At 35.0% G+C, this 19316-nt stretch overlaps 1 protein-coding gene across 7 annotated transcripts in view; it reads right to left on the bottom strand.

The window, feature by feature from the left end:
- The window catches only part of STXBP5 (syntaxin binding protein 5), a 111995-nt gene that overhangs the window by 58857 nt on the left and 33822 nt on the right, over nucleotides 1–19316 (bottom strand). For all 7 annotated transcript variants that reach the window (XM_032185451.1, XM_032185452.1, XM_032185453.1 and 4 more), the window contains exons 5-7: nucleotides 11496–11630; nucleotides 10171–10234; nucleotides 6212–6295 (exon numbers count right to left, since the gene is read on the bottom strand). In XM_032185451.1, coding sequence (XP_032041342.1) covers nucleotides 6212–6295; nucleotides 10171–10234; nucleotides 11496–11630 — 283 coding nt within the window. The remainder of the gene's footprint in view (nucleotides 1–6211; nucleotides 6296–10170; nucleotides 10235–11495; nucleotides 11631–19316) is intronic.

Below are 19316 nucleotides of genomic sequence, written 5' to 3'. Positions count from 1 at the left end.
ACCTATTTTAGCCCTAGAGCTGATTACATGCATACTATTTTAGAACAGTTTGAAACTGCTCTTCATTTTATCTTCCCACAAGACAAGATACATGCAGAAACCGATACTTTGATATGAATACAGTATTATTAACCTTTTGCAATTCTCCCTATTGATAAAGAATTGTTTTAAATCACATTTCTAATATCAAGCTTATACTACTGCAAATACAATTGCTATGACTCAGAACAAATTTAAATCATCTACCTTTTTAATTTTTATTATTTTAATATGCACATGCCTGTATACTTTTCAAGTATTAGAAATCTTCACTGGCTAAACACCTCCGCATAATTTCCCAGAAGAATGAACCAAAACTGGGGAGAATTACATTCATAATTTGTTTTTGACCATGATTTTATTTATTAGATTTCCTCCTTATTATGATAGCCTTCCATCTCCTGCATGGACACATAAAATGTTTTTTGGTCAACTTGAACAGGTGATGACACGCGTTCTTTTTCTACTGGTTCACCAAAGTATCCAAAACATGCATAGTAACGTCAACATTCCTGTTAACTCTCTTCTGTGGCATTTTTTTCCCTTTTCTTAGGCTATTGAGAAGAAAAAAAATAAAAAAACGTAGTTACTGAAACTTAAGTGAATATGTAACTCATGAAGTTCATTTTGATGCAATGGAATGTGCAAGGCATAATGACTGCCTGATCGTGCTTCGGTTTCTGGCAAGTCATATTTCAGGGTTGTGGATTTTTGTTTGTTTTAAATTAATTTATTTAAACTCCCCCAGGATACTTTGACATGCTTTTAATGCTGTAAAATAATCCCTTACCCTCAGCCATGTACAAGAAGATTGAGCCTAAAAATAGCAAACTGTAATACATTCTTTGAGTTAATGCTATCAAAGCTGACTTTAAATCAGAAGAAAAAAATACTACTTGAAGAATGGACTTTATTGAATACTAAGATTGAAATGCATTTTTAAAAATCTAGTTTATTTAAGAAACTAACTTTATTTAACAAAGTAATATTACAGACTAATATTAAGTATTGTTTTACTTATTTCATGGCTGCAAATAAAGAAAGGGAAGCATCTGTAGTATAAACCGTATTCCATGGGAGAAAAGCATAACTTAAAAAAAAATATCACCAATATTTGAACATAAAAAGCTTAAAAATTATGCAAAGAAAAAAAAAGATTTTACTCCTATTTTCTCACTAAGCCTGTCCAAGACAAAAAAAAAGTTTGTTCTCCAAATTCTGTGAATAACAAGAATTTAGAATAATTCATAAATGTAAACATGCAACATATTGCTGTTGTAATAAAAAAGTATATACTACTAGAAGTTCAGAACCTCTTTCGTGATACAGAAAAATCAAGAACAAATTCTAACTAAATTCCCTATCATAAACTAGCATGTTGTAGAGGGAGGATCACTCCAGTAAACAGTACTAATACTTTACTCATTAGCCTCCCCCAACCATGGTTCAGCAGCAATATGGTTAAAATGGTTTTATGCTGTCGTGGTGGTGTTGCCCATCCTTTAATCATTCCTGCCTGTCCTTGGGATGAAAGCTCCTAATTTTGTGCTGCAATTATCAGAGTATGGGGCTGGGTGGGCATGCAAGTTCAGACAAGAGGAAAACAGGGACAGTGTTCCACTGACTCAGCTTTCAGATAACAGATCAATCTGCCACACAACAACATTGGAATTTGCTTCAAGAGAGCCTCCTTGGTGGTCATGAAGTTCTGAATGAAACCCAGCAGAAGTTTAAGAAGTTGTAATAGGATTCAGCTTTCTCCAAGGAAGCTGCACAGCTATCTTGCCATAAACCTATGATCATATAGGAAGGTTACTCCTTGCTCATGAGTAGAGGAAGACAGTAAAAGGATAACATTTGGACCCCTGGACACTTGGGAAGTTTAGAGTCAGTTACATCAAATGACACTGGTAAAAAACAATGAAGGTAGAAGAAACTTATCTAATGGCAAGGTTTACAAACAATTTTTATGGTAATAAGTGTCTCTGGCCATCCTGTCTGTGACACCTACTGAAGCCTAGTCACCCATTAACAGCCATCATAACTCAAAATGTAGCAGCATTGTGAAGCACACACATTTCTCTTGTAAAGAGTCTGCAGAGCTAGAGATTCACCTCTAGGCTCCAGAGGCAATACCAGAGGCAATGTCTTGTGCTGCAGCACCAGGCTCTGCTAGTGTCGATCCTGTAACTCCCAGCAGCAAAGATCATGTCCCACATAGAGAGCACTACAATTTTTAGACAGGTGTAGACTCAGTCATTACCTTTGCAATGACTGGTGGTGGACTTCAATCGGACTGATGGGACCAATATCAGTATCGGAGTCATCATCTATTTTCAATAGGGTTAGAGCCAGAGAATGTTTTCCAGTGCTAATAAGCAGGCTTCAGTTGCCAAACAATATTCCTACCACCAATTTCTTAGACTTCTGTATTATGAAGACAGAAGATCTCTTAGTGCTCCAGTAAAAAAGTTACCCACCTTTCCACAGTAACCTCACTCAGCATTAAGCAAATAGGATGGCTTTTCTCTTACCTGTTAGGGATACTGCTCACACAAACTAGATTTATTTATTTTTTAATCAGCGACACTTACTTTCCCTTAGCTGAAACTTGGCTAGCTGACAAACAGCAGGAACAGTATATTCATATAGGCCACTAGTTAGTCAGCATGGATCAAAGCATAATTAGGAAGTTAACATTATGAAGCTTAACATTTTTTTTCACTGACAAATTCAGGGAGATTCTCAATTTTTGCAGCTGAACACAGAACTGAGGCACTGAAGAACAAAATGAAGGATACAGGACAAGACACACCTCACCTAGCCCATGCTAAAAAACAGATCATACACATACGAACAAATAAATCTAGTCATCGTTCACTTTCTGCAGCTTTACCTTTGCTGCATCTGATACATCATCTCTCATGGCCATATGGCCAGAGACAATTACAGTACTCTCTGCAATGACACCTGTCAAGAAATATACATGTGTAACAAGATTAATCATTTTTAATTTTATGCCACTCAATACAGAATCCAGAAAAATATGATACTGTGCTAACTGTATCAAAGCCAAATTCAAAAAACGGCCATTGTTCTATTTTTCCTCCTTAGAAAGTTAGATTTAAAACACATGCCTATAGATTTATTTTTTTTTAAGGAACGTTATCGTATGGTGATGCTCACTAATGAGAACAGTAAAACTTCTCAAGCTCACTCCATATATTTTTTTTTTTTTTTTTTTTTTTTTAAAAGGTCTCCTCCTTATCCACCTCCAATTTATCACATTATCACAACCGTAAATACTTTCTTTAGCAAAGCATCTTACCTCAGGTATTTCATTACCTCTTCTGCAGTTAAAAAAAAAAAAAAAGAAAAAAAAGAGGAATAGCTAGATGCATACACCTACACATCCTATAGAAAATTAAAAATGAAATGACTTAACTATGCACTGCTGTTTGTGACCTCCCAAAATCAGGTTGGTTCAGGAAAACTCATAGATAACAAGCATGAGGTCAACCTTTAAACAAGTGGGCCACAAAATCCAAAGAAAAACAAAATAAACAGCGTAATGACTATTCTGGGTAAGTTTCTATAACCATTACCAAAACTTTATTAAAGAACTAACCAACGTAAGAATTAGTTTAATATACCAGGTACGAGCAGTCAGCATGCTTTTTGTAACAGGAAATCACATCCAACAAACCTCTGAAAATGTAAATAAGCATGTGGCTAATTGAAACACCAATTAAGCCATCTACATAGATTTTTTTCCTCAAAGTCTTCAACAATATTTCTCAAAGGAAACCAAACAAACAGATTAGATATCCTTGAACAGATGAGTAACTGGTCAAGGTATCAGGAAGTAAAGCAAGCTGAAGGAAAGACAGACTGGCAGTAATTGATCAGTTAACAGATGAAGGTAATTGGCAGAGAACCTCAGGGAGCTGTGCTGCTTGGTTTATTCATAAATAGCCTGGAAAATCAGAACAAGAATATTGAACTGATAAGGTCCACTGACAATACTAAGGCTTATTCAAGGTAGAAATGAGTCCTTCCAGTGAAGAACTGCTGAAAGATTTTTTTTTCCCCTTTTCTAAAATCAGCCAGCACATGCAACTGTGAAGTGATGCAGACAAAAAAAAAAAAAAAAAAAAAAAAGAGTTTAGTATTCTCCTGGTTTCAGCTAAGATAAGGTTAATTTTCTTTATTAGTCTCTGGTATAGAATGTTGTGGCTGGTCTACAGGTTTTGGATTTAGGAGAAAAATAATGCCAATAACACACCAATGTTTTAGTTGTTGCTTTTACTTGTTGCAGAGCAGTGCTTACACAGAGACAGGAATTTTTCTGCTTCTCATGCTGCTCTGCCAGTGGGGAAACTGGGGGTGTACAGGAAACTGGGAGGGGACAGAACCAGGACACCTGATCCAGACTGTCCAAAGGGATATTCCACACCATGTGGGATCATGCTGAACAATAAAACTGGAGAGGTTGGCTGGGGGGCTGTCCCTGCTCGATCTCAGGGACAGGCTGGATGTTGGTTGGTGTGTGATCAGCAATTGCATTGTGCACCACTTGTTTTGTATATTCTTTATTATTATTATTTTCCCTTCTTTTTCCATCCTGTTAGACAGCCCACAAGTTTTTACCTTTTTCTGATTCTCTCTTGTATCTTCTAACCCCCACTGCAGGGGAATGAGTGAATGGCTGTGTGGTGCTTAGTGGCCTATCGGGTTAAACCACAATTATACATTAAAACAAGGGGCACTGAGCTGACAATTGACACTAAAAAGTGATACAATACTTTTATAGCAGGTTGTTCCAAGGGAGTATTGTTTGATCCTTGCAAATGCTAATCCAGTATTTAAGATCGAAAGAAAGAAAATGAAACCAAACATGAAGTGATTCCCCAGTAGAAATGTTATGTGCTTACATCTTGAATAAGCTATTTTGTTGTGTTTTTCTTTTTAAAAGGTACGATAAGACTTTAAAAAATAAAATCTGGGATGAGCAAGAACAGTAAGAAGTATAGAAAGAGATTGAAGATGAACAAAAGTAAGACTAGAAAGAGATGGAGATACGAAGTAGTTTATAAAATGAAGCAATACATAGAGAGAATAAGTGAGGTGCATGTAATGCAATTGGAAGGTAAGAAATTATTCTTCATATAACATACTTTGTGTTCAAAAACAACTGTACAAGCTTCAAAGAAATCTCATCCAGCTCTGATGATCTAAGGCTTAGGCTGCTTCAGAGATTCACCCTTCAGAGAAACGCTCCATAGGTAGAGCTGACACATGCAAGTATAAGTACTAAGCCAGAACAACCACAAAAAAAAGAAAAAAACACAGAAAAACCTGTCTCGTGAAAACTTAAGCGCAGAGCTAAGAAACATACTCCTTTTGTGATATACAAAGCATGTCTAGAGTAGCTAGTACCGAACAATTATAAAGACATTTTAGGATCTTTTAAATGTAACAAAGACTAGCTTTATGTTATTTTAAATAAAATGCATATAGTTGCATAATGTGTTGAACGATTGATTTTTAGTTTGTCTTTCCAGCAGCCTGAATTCTCTTAAAAAATCAAGTTGTAAGAAATAAATGCCATTAAATGCTCCCCCCAACCTTCTTAAAAAAAAAAAAAAACAAAACAAAAAAAAAAAAACAACAAACAACAAACTCTCCTGGTTTTAACATTGATCTTATCCTACAGTGAAAAGGTACACTTACAGAACCATCTTACTGACACTATTAATTAGTTTCTTTTTTCACATTTTTCAGAATGTGAGATTTTCCAAACTACAAAAATTGCTAAGCTATCTTATTTCAACTAAAGACTCAAGCTCTTAATATGGATGAAAGTCACACTACTCAACAGAAAAACAGAGCTGAAACCTTAACCGCAGAAATTGGGGAAGAAACCTAATCCACGACACCAGTCATTGCAAAAAACTTGAACTCAAACACTTCTTCAGTCTGAAGTTTCTATTATTCAAACACTCTTTCTTTTATAGAAAGCTTCAAGTACTTGCAATTTCAGAGAGACCTATTTATTCATCCACTAGTGACAAGAGCAGGAGAAGAACTGAATAAAATAATCAAAATGGTATCTCTAGAACTGTGAATGATGTCCTCATAATGTACAATGCAAATGAAAAATCGTTATTACCTCATCGTGTGAGTATCTGTAATCTGCCTTCTTTGACTTCAGATCCCACAATACCACTGTTCCAGACTCAAAGCCAATCAGGAGCTGCAATAATAAGCATAAATATTAAGTCTTTATAAGCAAATAAAGATTTACATGGCCTGTAGTTCTCGTCCCAAAGAACTGCAGCCTAATACTAGGTGAAGCAATCGCAAGTGATTGAGAAGCCAGAAGTTAGCGACAAGCTGTGAAGACCTCAAAATTGAAGACTTACTTTATACTGTTTATCATTCTCTTCCAGCTAATACAATATTATTACATGATGAAATTCATTCAAAGTTAGAAAAAAAAAAATTGTCTTAATCTTCAGAAGAATCTTTGGAAATCCCTTTGAGTTCCAGAAAGCCCAACATTAAACACTTTCCTAATTGTATTCTTTCCTGAGTGAAAATTATGGTTGGGGGAAGCACTTTTTGTTCACTAACATATGTTTTCATCACTAGAATTTGTTCTGCTTAGATTTGTTAGAAAAAAATACACTCATTTCTGAAGTTCTGGGTATTGTTTCATTGTCTCTAAGAAAAAAAAAATATAAGCTTTCCCCGATGTTAATAAAAATTGAGTTAACTGGCTAAATGAACACAAAGAAAATTAGCTGTTCAAAGGAAAGGTAGAGAGAAATTAAATATAATGCTTTTTGAAATCATATTTTTCAAGAAGCAAAACTATTTCTGCAGGGAATGAAGATCCAAATTGCTCATAATAATTGCATTATCACATTGCTGAGTATCTGTTTTGTTTTCCTATCTTAAGTGACACTTCTCTTAATGAAAACAAAACAAGGCCAACATAAAACAGTAGTAACAGCCTTTGTACTTATCATATAATCAAAGAAGGTTCTTCTTATTAGCTTATTTTACAGTAGTTGGATCTACTCCGAAAGCCTTCATTTCAGCAACACTGAAGTGCAGCATTATGCAGCAGGCCTTCAATTCCACTTTTTTTTTTTGTCCCAGCAAGGACATACAGAAAAGGAGTACTTGGCTACAGATATTTATTCACTGCTGTAACAACCTATTTCATGTAAGCTGAAGCACCCCACGGACTGATCTTCATACTAGAGGTTACAAAACACTGCCTTTCCATACATGCCACTGCAGTCAGGGAAAAAGATCTACATGAGTCTATTGTTGTACCTAGAGGTTTTGCCTGAACAGTCTTTTCAAGATTTTGAGTTTTTCAGGGTCTTCAGTTCTATCCAATATGTAAAAGAGGATCTCCAGCCAGCATACAGACAATATATTCTATTTCATTGCTACATAACACAAAAATGACTTAAACACTAAGCGTGTTTGATCCAGTAAAAGTGAATGTTAGATATTTTTCCTCACTACATTGTCATGTATACTATTATTTTACACTACCCTGCTTACCATAAGCCATTTTATAATTTTTCTATTTTAAACTTCAAATTTAGCCTTCTATTCATTACGATTTTTCTAAGAGCCTGAAAGTTTTAAGAAGCAAGTACACAGCAGATTCTTGCAACTGCACAGGTCTTTGTTTTGTTCTGCTTACTTTTATGGATGTTTTTTTTATTTATTTATTTTTTTAATTAGAAAGAAGAGGACCATAAGGTCGTTCTACAAGACTAAAGAACACTCAAACTGATAAAAACAATACACCTTTCACTTTAATTCACAATAATTAAATATGAAATATGGGTAGAATACACCATACTAAATAGATTGCTCGTCTTTCTCAAGTTACCATAGTTTAATTACATTTATAATCTAGCGTTCATGATTCTGGAGTGCGATTCAGACCAAATCCTAGAGAAAAATCCAATAGTTACATGCTTACCTCAGTGAATTTCAAGTGAATGGAAAAGCTCTACTTGTTAAATTCTTTTTGGACTGAATCCTCAGACATCTATGTTACAAGCTCACAACTAGCATGCTGTTAAAATATTCAAATCACTGCTGAGACAACACTATCATTGCCCAATCTTTTCAGTTTTATCCACCACTAACACATCAAACAGAAAACACAAACAATAATATTTTTCCTGTACAAGTAGAACAGTAGAAAGCAACATTATTTTCTCTCTCCTCGAAAGTTCTTTATTCTTGGGAATTCAAAGCTCTACAATATTTCTGAGCCATTACACTGACAAATAAACATTTAGAATTTAATTCATCAATATATTCAATTACTTATACCTGAATATATCTATATATGCTCTAGAGAGGAATCAATGAAAATCCGTTTGAAGAGACAAACTTTCTCAAACGGTATTTGGCTAGACATACCAGCTCTTCTGGTATACCTAGCTAAATTATAACCGTGTTTTTGAAAGTTTTGAAAGGGGTCTATACACTTTTGGAAGAGATGCATATGTACTATACTTCTCAAATCCCTCCTTTTACCTTTTTTTTTTTTTTTTCCCTGTTGTGAAAATTAAGGAAAACCCTTCCTGCTTACTCTTCAACTGTGGACCAAGACACCTGAACAAAAATTGCAGCAGATCAGTTAGATTTACTAAGTAACTATGAGGCAATGCAAGCTAAACAGGCTAAAGATCCTTCAAAGCGTTAGAGTCACAATCTCATCCAAAGATTAGAAAAGAGATCAGACAACTGAAGCAAAGCAACCATGACTGAAGTGAAGAATGAATGGCAAAGCCATAACATATATGGTGTCATTCTGTACACACTTGATCATGTGTAAGTGATTCTATAGCATGTAACAATACAGAATAAAGCACTTAGGAAACAGATACAACAAAAACAGATGTTCCAGCACAAATGGAAGCATTTCTTTATACAGATTCTTGAGGGTTTCCAAGGATTCATTGTTTTCTAGCACAACTATCTTGTTCCATCCAGTGTAAAGAAAGAAATCAAGTGGAATAGGCATTAACCACGCAGCCAAAAAAGCACTGAATTAAACTGCCTAGCAGGTCACTTATTTATAGAAGTGTAAAATAAAGTATAAAAAAGTATTGTTTTAGTATTACAGTCATTGCTCTCAGAGAAAAATGTTTTAACTACTTGCCTTTATTTTTAATTCATGAAATCTTCACGATGAACTTAAGTTATTCATTCTATATCATTTTTACATGTGCCTTGCAAGAGGTCTCCCAAAAACAAACAGTAATACGTGCAGATTTATTCTAGATCTAAGAAAGTTCTAAGAAAGAACTTATGACCACTGATTTCATTGTTCAGGTTCTTCTTGTTGGCTGCTGTGTCACAGGACATTACAATAAACGTTCTGTGAGGGCTTCAAGAATGTATACCATCAAAAATTATTGTTAAGACGACCACGTTAGCAGTATCTCACAAGGATAATACAAGTCTGATACGTAGTTTTCTTGCATGTTTTACTACAGATGACTTTTCTTTTGTACTACAAGCCAGTTAACTTTTAAGCACTAGATACTGCTAAGTGATAGTTTGTCGGTTAGATCTTGAACTTCATAAAAATTGCTGTCTTGAATTGGCTAAAGATAAAGTACACAGTAAGCTATATAAATACACTTCAGTGACCACAAAGCATTTTACAGTTGTAAAAGTAACAACAGCCCCATGGCAATATAAAGCTTATTAATTTTCATCCCAAGTTGTTTTTTTAATCAACTTTTTTTTTTTTTTTTTTAACCACAAGTAGTAATGTTCCTTGCTTATATCTTCAAGGATTTCTGCAATTCAATACTTTCACCTGTATTTTAAAATGTTTCTGATTACAAGATACGTTCAACTACCCTAGCAGTGTTTCCTATATTCATGTCTGTACTTTACTTCATATTTCAGAGCCTAACGCCTTGATTTAGTCTTCCTTCATGCATCCAACATTGTCCTCATCTACTTAATCCCTCCTTAAAAGCAGTCGGATTTATTTCCTTTTTTTTTTTTTTTTTTTTTTTTGAAGTCTCACTTGAAAAATAGTTTGGTGAAAAGCCTTCAAATGTATCTTACCTTTCCTTCATCCATTGGATTGTCGCTGATGTGAACAATAGGTCCTGGGTGAGACTTAGATGATCTAAACAAGGAATAATTCCAATTAGGCAAAAAAAATAGCCCTGCCAAAATTACATCTCATAAGGTGATTACAAGTAATTAAAAAACTATATTTACTCTCATATTGAAACATCTAGACATCAATTAATCTTAAAACATCTCCTAAAGTTGATCAGGAGAAACAAAGCACTTTTAAAAAAAGATCAGTAGCGTTTCATACAATGCCTATTTCATGTGCCACTTTTCTTCAGAAGATTTCAGTAGACTACATACAGTAGACTTTTATCTTGTATTCCTGCATACACACAGATTATCTGAACTCTAACTAACAATAGCTGCTACAGATAAGACAAAACCCATGTTATTATTTCCATAAAGCTTTGCCTCCTTTAATTGCACAAACTGGAAAGCTACATTCTGCTATCTTCCTTCTTCCACATGCTCTTTTGTAGACAAGAAGATATGACACGCTCTCTAAACTGTTAATTCTTCAGTGATTAAAAAAGAATTAGAGTAACTGTTTTTTAACCATTATATAATTTTTATGCTGCTCAAGATGGGTACTATTAAAATGGGGTTTATTAAAAAATATATGTTTTTATGTTGACTTCTTGCTATTAAAGAATTGTTATCTTGATATTAAAGAAGACTGACAAATGAAGAGATGTGCTTTTTTTCCAAAAGCCTTTGGCAAGTGATGGACTTCATGTATGTTTTGAAGATAGATATAACACTCTAGAAACAACAGCAGCACAGCAACAGCAGCATATAAGTATGTTTTCACCCACATACCACTACATTTACATTCACAAATCTATTATTAAAAAAGGAAGGAAGAACGGAAATAGCTGTAAAAAATATATTTTGTTCTTGGAATAGGCTTATTTAAATTTACATTTTTAGCCAGTATGCATTGGCCCTGTCACAATGCATATCTTTACACTCTGGAAGATATTCTGCAAGGATTACTGAATCCAATTATCCCTGAAAACATGCTGATGTTAAACAGTTCTGGGCATCACAGTCTTAAGTCAAGTCAGAAATAGTTTTAACAAGCTAGAAAAACAAAAGTTCACCAAGTTAACATTAACACTTCACTTTTATGAAAATAAAGTTATTTACATGCCCATGTACTTTGCCCATATTATTTGGTGCAATGAGACTAATATGGAGGTTGTTCTAGATAAGAATGTCAATTCTGCAACTTAAAACATCTTGGACACTTGGACATCTGTTTCCCTCACCACCACCACCCCTAACAGACAATACTAGACAGAACTCACAGTTCAATGGCTTTATTCCACATAATGACATAGCCTGAGAGAGTAAATGATTCCACATTGACAATGTGAATGTTTCCTCTTTCGGTGCCCACATATAGCCATTTACTTTGGAAAGGCAGATGACAAAATGTTATCCTGAAAAAGAATACCACCAGAAAAAGAGGATTAAAGAAAAGTTTTTTTTTTTTTTTTTTTTTTATAAATCCTGTATTTCAATGTCTAAATTGACAAAAAGTAGAAGAAACGCAGCAGGCAAACAGGAAAAAATACAAGTTACAGTTAGATAAAAATAGCAAAAACAGTACTTGATCAGAGATCCACAGACAACGTAAAATTTAGACTAAACATGGAATATAAACCAAAGTATTCTAAGACTATTAAGTCTTTCAGATAAAAACCACACCACTGCCATTGAAAATCATCACATTGAATGTTTTTCCCCAAGTTAGCTGCCATTTTAAGCTTAAAACACAATACTCTTATGTTATAATCCATAAATCTCCCTTTGAAAACTATCTAATTTCAAGTTTTGAAGAACAAAACTTAAGTTAGTTAAGTTAAGGAAGTAGCTTGCTGCAGTTTAAACTGGCTTCAAGTGAATGAAGCAAAGGGAGAAAGTGTAACCTAATAAACATAAGTTTACACGTAACCCAATGTATCCCCCAAAGAGCAAGCCTATTAACAACCATAAGACCTATAAAATAATAAAATTCATTTTAAAAGTAATTTAAAGTTGGTGTTACTATTTTACTTAAACCACACTTTAATTTCCAATCTTGCATTTTTCACCTCTGTTGCTAGGAAGAAATAGCTGAACAAAACCCAAATGCTGATGTCTGGCAGAAATCCTCTGACTGTATCTCCAGTGCAAGAAGTAGTATTTTAAAAGTTACTTATTTCTGACCTCTTGAGTTCTGCTTATTGTTTAATTTTTTGATAAAGGTAATAATGTATGCATAGGAACTGGAGCTTCTAAAGTATTTGAGTTTTCTATATAACAGAAATACTAAGTTAAACCCTAGAAAATTTCTATAAAATGTTTTTGAATTTACAGTTTCATCTGATAATGTCCAATATGGTAAAAACCTGACAAATTCCTTGGACTATCAAACTAGGATTTTCAGAAAGGTTTCAGTGATAAGCTGAAATAATTATTAATTGGGAATTTGTTTTGTCAGTGCTAATCCTTAGCTTTACATATTTTTTCTTATTTTCTCCCAGTTGGGTTCCCTTCTTGCCAAATCCATGCATCATTTCACAAGCCTGTTAATAATTATTTACGCAAAGAACAGCTTTAGATCCTTTGCATTAGATGTTCTATATATGCATTTAACAAGCACAAAAGCGAAGTCTAACAGCAGCAATGCAAAAAATTACTGAAGGATGAAAAGACATTAATTTGTATTACATGTTTCAAAAGTTAAGGTGTCTGTTGTAACACTACCTGGATCCAAAGTGCACCACTTAACTTTTTATATCCCTTATTTCCAGCAAGGGAATGCTGATTGCTTAAGCAAATCTTTAATTTATCCATTTTCTGACTTTCTTGGTTTCTTTTGCTCTTGTACTTTAATATTAAATTGCAAAGGCTGCACTTTTTTTTCCATTGATGTTAGATAGAAAAAAGTACTCTAGGCAAGGTTTAAAGTGCTCCAACTCAGTGAACTTGTAGAGGTTATAACATTTTTACTACAGAGTAATCTGTAAACACTGCAGGTGAAGCACTTGCATTTCACCAACTTCCTTGGAAGAAAGACAAGACAGATTTTATTGGAAGTCAGAAACATACATCCGTACACACACACCATTGAGGACCCCAAATACCACTGCCCAGTAAGAAAGCTCTCCCAGTGTAAGCAGGACAGCAGGGTATATGAAGAAAGGCAGCATGAGGCAGGAGGTAAAGCAAACTTTCAGCACTCTGCGATGCTATAGATTTTTTTCCTGGCACTCCATGTGCCAGAAAAAAGCTGGCAGCCGCATCAGCTGGATCTAAACTTGTGGCCTAGCAGCCAGAAAGAATATTCAAGAGCAGGGTCACGGGTATATCTATGTTGATCTGTGAGTTAATATTGTCACCTATAGTTGCCCAACACTCATTCTAAAAATAAAAACAACACAACTAAAAACTAAAATCTATTTCATGGCATTTAAAGGTGGACAGAAATATAATTTTGGGCTGCAATTTCAATTGCTATAATGAAAGGGCAACACTTGAAGGTAAAAGAAAAGCGTTCAACTCCTCAATACTCTTGATACCTTTCTGGAATACTTTTTGCACTCTTCAGCCATACTCAATGTCTTCTCTGTGCAGCAGAGATTACTTTTGTCAACAGTTAGCAAGCAGTGAAATACTTCCACACCAAGAGTAAGTTACATTTGATCTAGTAGCTTTACTAAATCTCAAAGTCAGGAGGCAAATGACTTCAGAATTGTAAGTATAGGTACATTTAAAACAGTGTTCCCAACCCAACCTTCAAAGTGTGCTTTTAGCAGTCTCCACAATCAGAAAGTCTTCCATGATGTTTATATAACTAAAAAATATTCTTTTGGAGCTTTCATGGTTCACAGAACTGATGACTAGCTAAGTCCAAATGGAATTCACTGTGCTGAAGCTGCAGTGATGAAAGAATCACTGCTATTACTCCATTTTCTTTCTGAGATAAAAGTATACCTTCCAATTTTCAGAAATTCTATTAAATTTTCATCTATTTGATTCATTTCAGATAACTGCATTTATTTTTGCATTCAATTTACAGAATAACATTTCCAACATTATGGTTCATGTACTGAGTTTCTCTTCTCTTCAGTGTTTAAGGCTTCACCTAAGACACTAAGCAGATTTTAAACAATGGCTGGAAAATTTATAACCCCCTTAGAAAATAAATTCAGTGAAGCTATGACCATCTTAACAACCAGAGAAACCGCATTGACACGTTAACATATAACTATGTCACCTAGCTTATTTCATTTTAAATTGGAGTTTTGGTCTGCAAGAGATTTAGACTTGCTTTGGGAGATGAAAACAAGTTTCAAGGTCTTCCTGGTAATCAGGCAGCTCCCTTCTGGCCAAGAACAGGGCATTTTTTTTCCTTAAAAATGCAGACTTTCCTCCAGAAATCTTTATTTCTGTCATGATACGATTAGAATATGATATTAGATACTCTGTCCCTAACGCATATATGATTCACAGAAGTAGAAACTGCCATACTATGCCCTGCCAATTTCCAAAACTAAGGCATTATTCTCCTTCTCTCCTTACACACAAAGGGATACATACACTAATGTAGAGAAGAACCAGTGGTTGGGCAGAGATTGAAAGCACTACAGATGCACCAAACCGAAGTGAAATTTCTTTGCGAGCCTTTCTTGAACACAAATTCCAACTGCCTAGTAACAGTCAAGAGCAGTACACATTCTTTCCTGTATCAAACCATTCTGACCAAAAAATACCATGAGAAAGGCATCCATAAAAAAAAAAAAAAAGGACTAGTTTTGTGCATCCAAAGACACAGCTCAAAAATGGGACTGCATGAGCAAGTGATGAGAGAAAGCAGGCTTCTGCAGGCAGTTCGTACATGGCACAATAAATTTATCGTGCTATCTCTTAAGAAATTTCTGCTACCTCATCAAGTACATTCTGTGAAGCTGATGGAACTTTTGCCATAATACAAGTATCGTGCTTTATTCCAAATATTTTGAATCCCTTTATAGAAGAAAACAATGCTTTAAAGAGTTTTTCTCCAATCTGAGATATACAATGACTTTAATATATGCTAAACATCACTGCCTAGATGAGGTACTGCTATGCAAGCCCAAAACAGTCAGCATAGTCCCAAATTCTAACGTATCCGTACTTTTCTAGAAGCATTAATTCTTCTTCCTTACTGCATACACATTCACAAAGCCACTGTACGTGCTCTCAACCTCCCCCTGCAACAAGCTAACAGAACCCAAGAAGAAGCTTTCCTGTGAAATGTATTTATCAAAGTTTAACCACTATTTCTCAAGAAAACAGTTATACACAGAATACAGCGTTGCACTAGCAGTGGAAAATGCTGATAAGAGAAAAACCCTAACCCTCAAAATATATATATATATTTTTAATATTTTTACTGCACTCAGGATGTATTTTGTGTTGTTGCTTATGGGAGAGCATTAGCAGTGACAGGAGTCTTTAAGCAGCCATTTGGAAACCCACTGAAAAGATTTTTTAGTAACCGCAGACCATGTATTTTCTTACAATGTCAAAATTATTTAAAATTTTGATTGTGGTTGTGTCACAGCATATATAAATAATTATAGCAAATTACAGTATTCCCTAGAGGAATTTAATTATAGAAACCTCAAAGAATAGAGTTTATTAAATTAATATGCCAACAGCCTAATTCTTCCACTTAAGGGAACTAGTAAGTAAAAAAAAAAACGTTAAGTGTATTATTATGACAATAAACATCCTTCTAAATTAATCTTTACCTTTCCTTAGTCTGCTGCATTATGAAGTATTATGTTCTTCAGAATTTTCCACTGCTTTAACAAAGCACAGTGACAAATACTTTGATGAATGTCAAATGCTGATAACAGGTTTTATTTTTAATACACTAAACCTATTTCTAGAACCTCACGCTATCATTATAAGTCTTCAGTTTGTGCAATTACATTAGCTGCTCAAATTTGTGTATATGCAAAATGTTTTTTTCTAAGAAAAGGGGTAAGCTATCAGTCACCTTCTGCATACATCTCTCTCCAAGCTATCATACATTGGATAGTCAGAACAAAATTCCGAGACTGAAAAGTTTAAGTCATATACTAGACCAGACTCCATGTCTGTGGTCCCTGTGTCAAGAATTTAATGGGCACAAAACAAAGAGCCATTGTCACAGTGACTTTCACATGGAACCAAGCAGTAGCTGTGATTTTTCCCATACTTCTGCCAAGGGGTTATTTCCAGATTTGTTAACTGCAAGAGGTTTTATATACCTACTTGTATGAAAAAGGCCTGAAGGGGCAGGAAGCACAGGCAGAGGAAGAATTGTTCTTCAATGCCCCCCAAAATTTTCCCTAAAAAGGCCATGTTGGTAAAGGTAGTACATCATACAAACTGGCCTAGGTACTTTAATTCTATCTATATCACGTAACAGCACTCTCAATGATTCTTCTCCAAATATGATCACTTGAACACCTGGCTCTGATGTTGACTGACATCACTATTACATCGACTTATACTCAGTATCTGACTTCTTCTGTACACTAGTGATGTCAAAATGTGGTATTGGGGAAGCTAAATCTGAGAACAATAATGAAATAGAAGAATGCCATGACTGATGCAATCAATATTAAGGCCTTTTATACATCATTCCAGATAGAGGCTCACTTTTAGAGTTTCTATACTCAAGGAATAACCACCATGTTTGGCATCAGTCAGGTAGCTTGCTATAACACAAGCAGTTCAGGCTAAACATTTATTCTTGGAAGTTATATATGAGGATTTATAAAATGGCCACATTGGAAATGTAAATTTCCCATAGGAGAAAGAAGAGCTATGCTCATCACTGGTGAGGAAAAGTCTGCCAGGCAGGCAGGGCAAAAAGACTAGAGGTTGAATTCAACCTAGGAATGTGGCAGTTGGTCATTATGTGGCTCACAGCACTGCAAAAATCATTGGTGTACAGGGAAAAATGGTAATTGGACAGTGGAGACAGGTTTTAAAAACTGTTTCATAGAAACCTATAGTCTCAGAGTAATAGGACTCAGTATTTCAGTTCTGCCTCAATGCCAAAGGCAGCAGAAGAAGAAAACACACAATTGTAGCTCCATCAACCGCACCTACACATGGGACAGAGAATGCACCGCATGGCCTCCAGAAAACATTTTTCAAAGGAATTTGATCTTGCACAAATGAGACATTCAGACCCGCAGCAAACCCAGACAGTTGAAGAGCTCCTTTTCCCTTACTAACTTCTTGAAGCAAGATGGAACTCAAGTATGTCCTCTAGTGGATCACCATTAAGTAACTTTAAGCCCAACAGGAAAAAATGGTCTTATATGACATCATAAAAACAGATGATCATTTCATTTTGATCTTGAAAAATAAGCCAGCTTTAGAAAAAGGGTGAAAAACTTAGCTATGTGTCATATGTCAGATCTATACTCAGTATATTATTAACTCAGAGTCCAAACATTCAATTTCTCAGAAGTACTGTATGGATGTGCATCTTTCCAGTTATACTATAATCCTACCTCAAAGCATATAGGTCAAGGTGGGGGGAAAAAAACAGCCCCCCAAATAAATGGTGGAAGCACAACTGATACTAATACACAGAAAAGGGAGGAAAAAAAAGTCTATCATAATCTCTTCTCAAAGGCAAAAAAAAAATCCTGTATGTCTTCCTGCTATCCACAAAGTGGCAGAATTGGTCAGTTTATAAATTCAGTGAGGTGGAAGGAGAGAGAAATCCTTTCAACTAATGCCTGGTAATGCGTGGCCTGAGTACAAATTTACAGTATCTAACAAGGTGAGGTATGTGTCATAATAAAAGTCCAAATTCCTATCTGTTAGTATAGAGTAAATACAAGTGGGATTTTTCACACACAGTGCAGAGTTTGTGTTTTAAATACAAATGTGAAGTGGCTGTTTTTCAGAGTACAAAGGCAGCAATACTTAAAACAATTTGTTAACTCCAAATCATGCAGTTTCATGCCGAGAAAGACCATTTAAATCCTACAGCACAGAAGGTGACATATTAAAAATTAAACTGCTCTCAATGCATTCAATGATCGATATGCAAAGCACTGGTACACTAAACACTTGGTTCTATTTTTATGCTGTGATTTTGGTTCTTGTCTTTACGCTAAGCCACAAAGCAAGTGGAACATTTGTTTCTGCATTAAGGCACGGAATCACAGGCAGCTCAGGAAAGATGCAAGTCAGGTTACAAAACAAATTTTTCATGTCCTACATTAAGCTGGCATATTTTCAAGTTTATACAGGTACATAGATGACAAAAACTATTGCCACTCACTGAAAAAAAATCTTAGCAATGCATAAAATCTAGGATACTAATAAGTTCACACTCTGAAACGTGTATTTCACAAGGAGATACTAACACATTAATTTGCACGCAAGCAACCCAGCCCTCCATGTAAGCACCATTACGCATTTTCTTCTGGCCCCTACATGCTGCCCCTCTTCCTCCTTCCCACAGTCAAGGAGCAGTGGCCAAGCTCAGCATTATATTGGTTTAATATCTTCTAACTTTTGTTTAGTAACTAGAACATGGAGCAGCTGCAAAACCCACACAAATGTGACAAGAACAAAAGGCTAGAAAACTTGCAAAACTAGCTTGTTTTGTATTTCTGATATCTGCCATTATTTTTTTAATTTGTTATACATTAACAAGTTCATCAGTCACCAGGTCAAAAAAGACTTGTTTCAGATTACTCACCAGCACTGATACAATAGGCAGCTATGAATTTATTAAATGACCAAATTCTTACTTACAGATAGTAATACTCATTTACAGGTTCAACAGAAAGCGGAGTCTTTAAAGACTCCTGGCCGCTACTTTTAAAGAAACATTTTGTTCAAAACTGAAAAGCTGCAAGTTAACCAATGAGGGTATTTTTCACTGATAAGAATGAAGTCTGTAATGGGTAACACTCACGTAAAACTCTTAATCTCCATTCTTAAAATTCATGAGCAGAAAAGCAAGAATCCAGAACACTTCCCAGTCACATACTAGAGGCTGCATTCTTAATTGGTTTACAGGTAATTCAATACTTCAGGTTATTGTTATTGTTTTCCTTTGTATCAAAAATATT

The sequence above is a fragment of the Aythya fuligula genome, chromosome 3 (assembly GCF_009819795.1).
Source record: "Aythya fuligula isolate bAytFul2 chromosome 3, bAytFul2.pri, whole genome shotgun sequence".
NCBI classification, from domain to species: domain Eukaryota; kingdom Metazoa; phylum Chordata; class Aves; order Anseriformes; family Anatidae; genus Aythya; species Aythya fuligula.
Note: the sequence above shows the minus strand (reverse complement) of the source record. Positions and strands in the feature narration are given on the sequence as shown.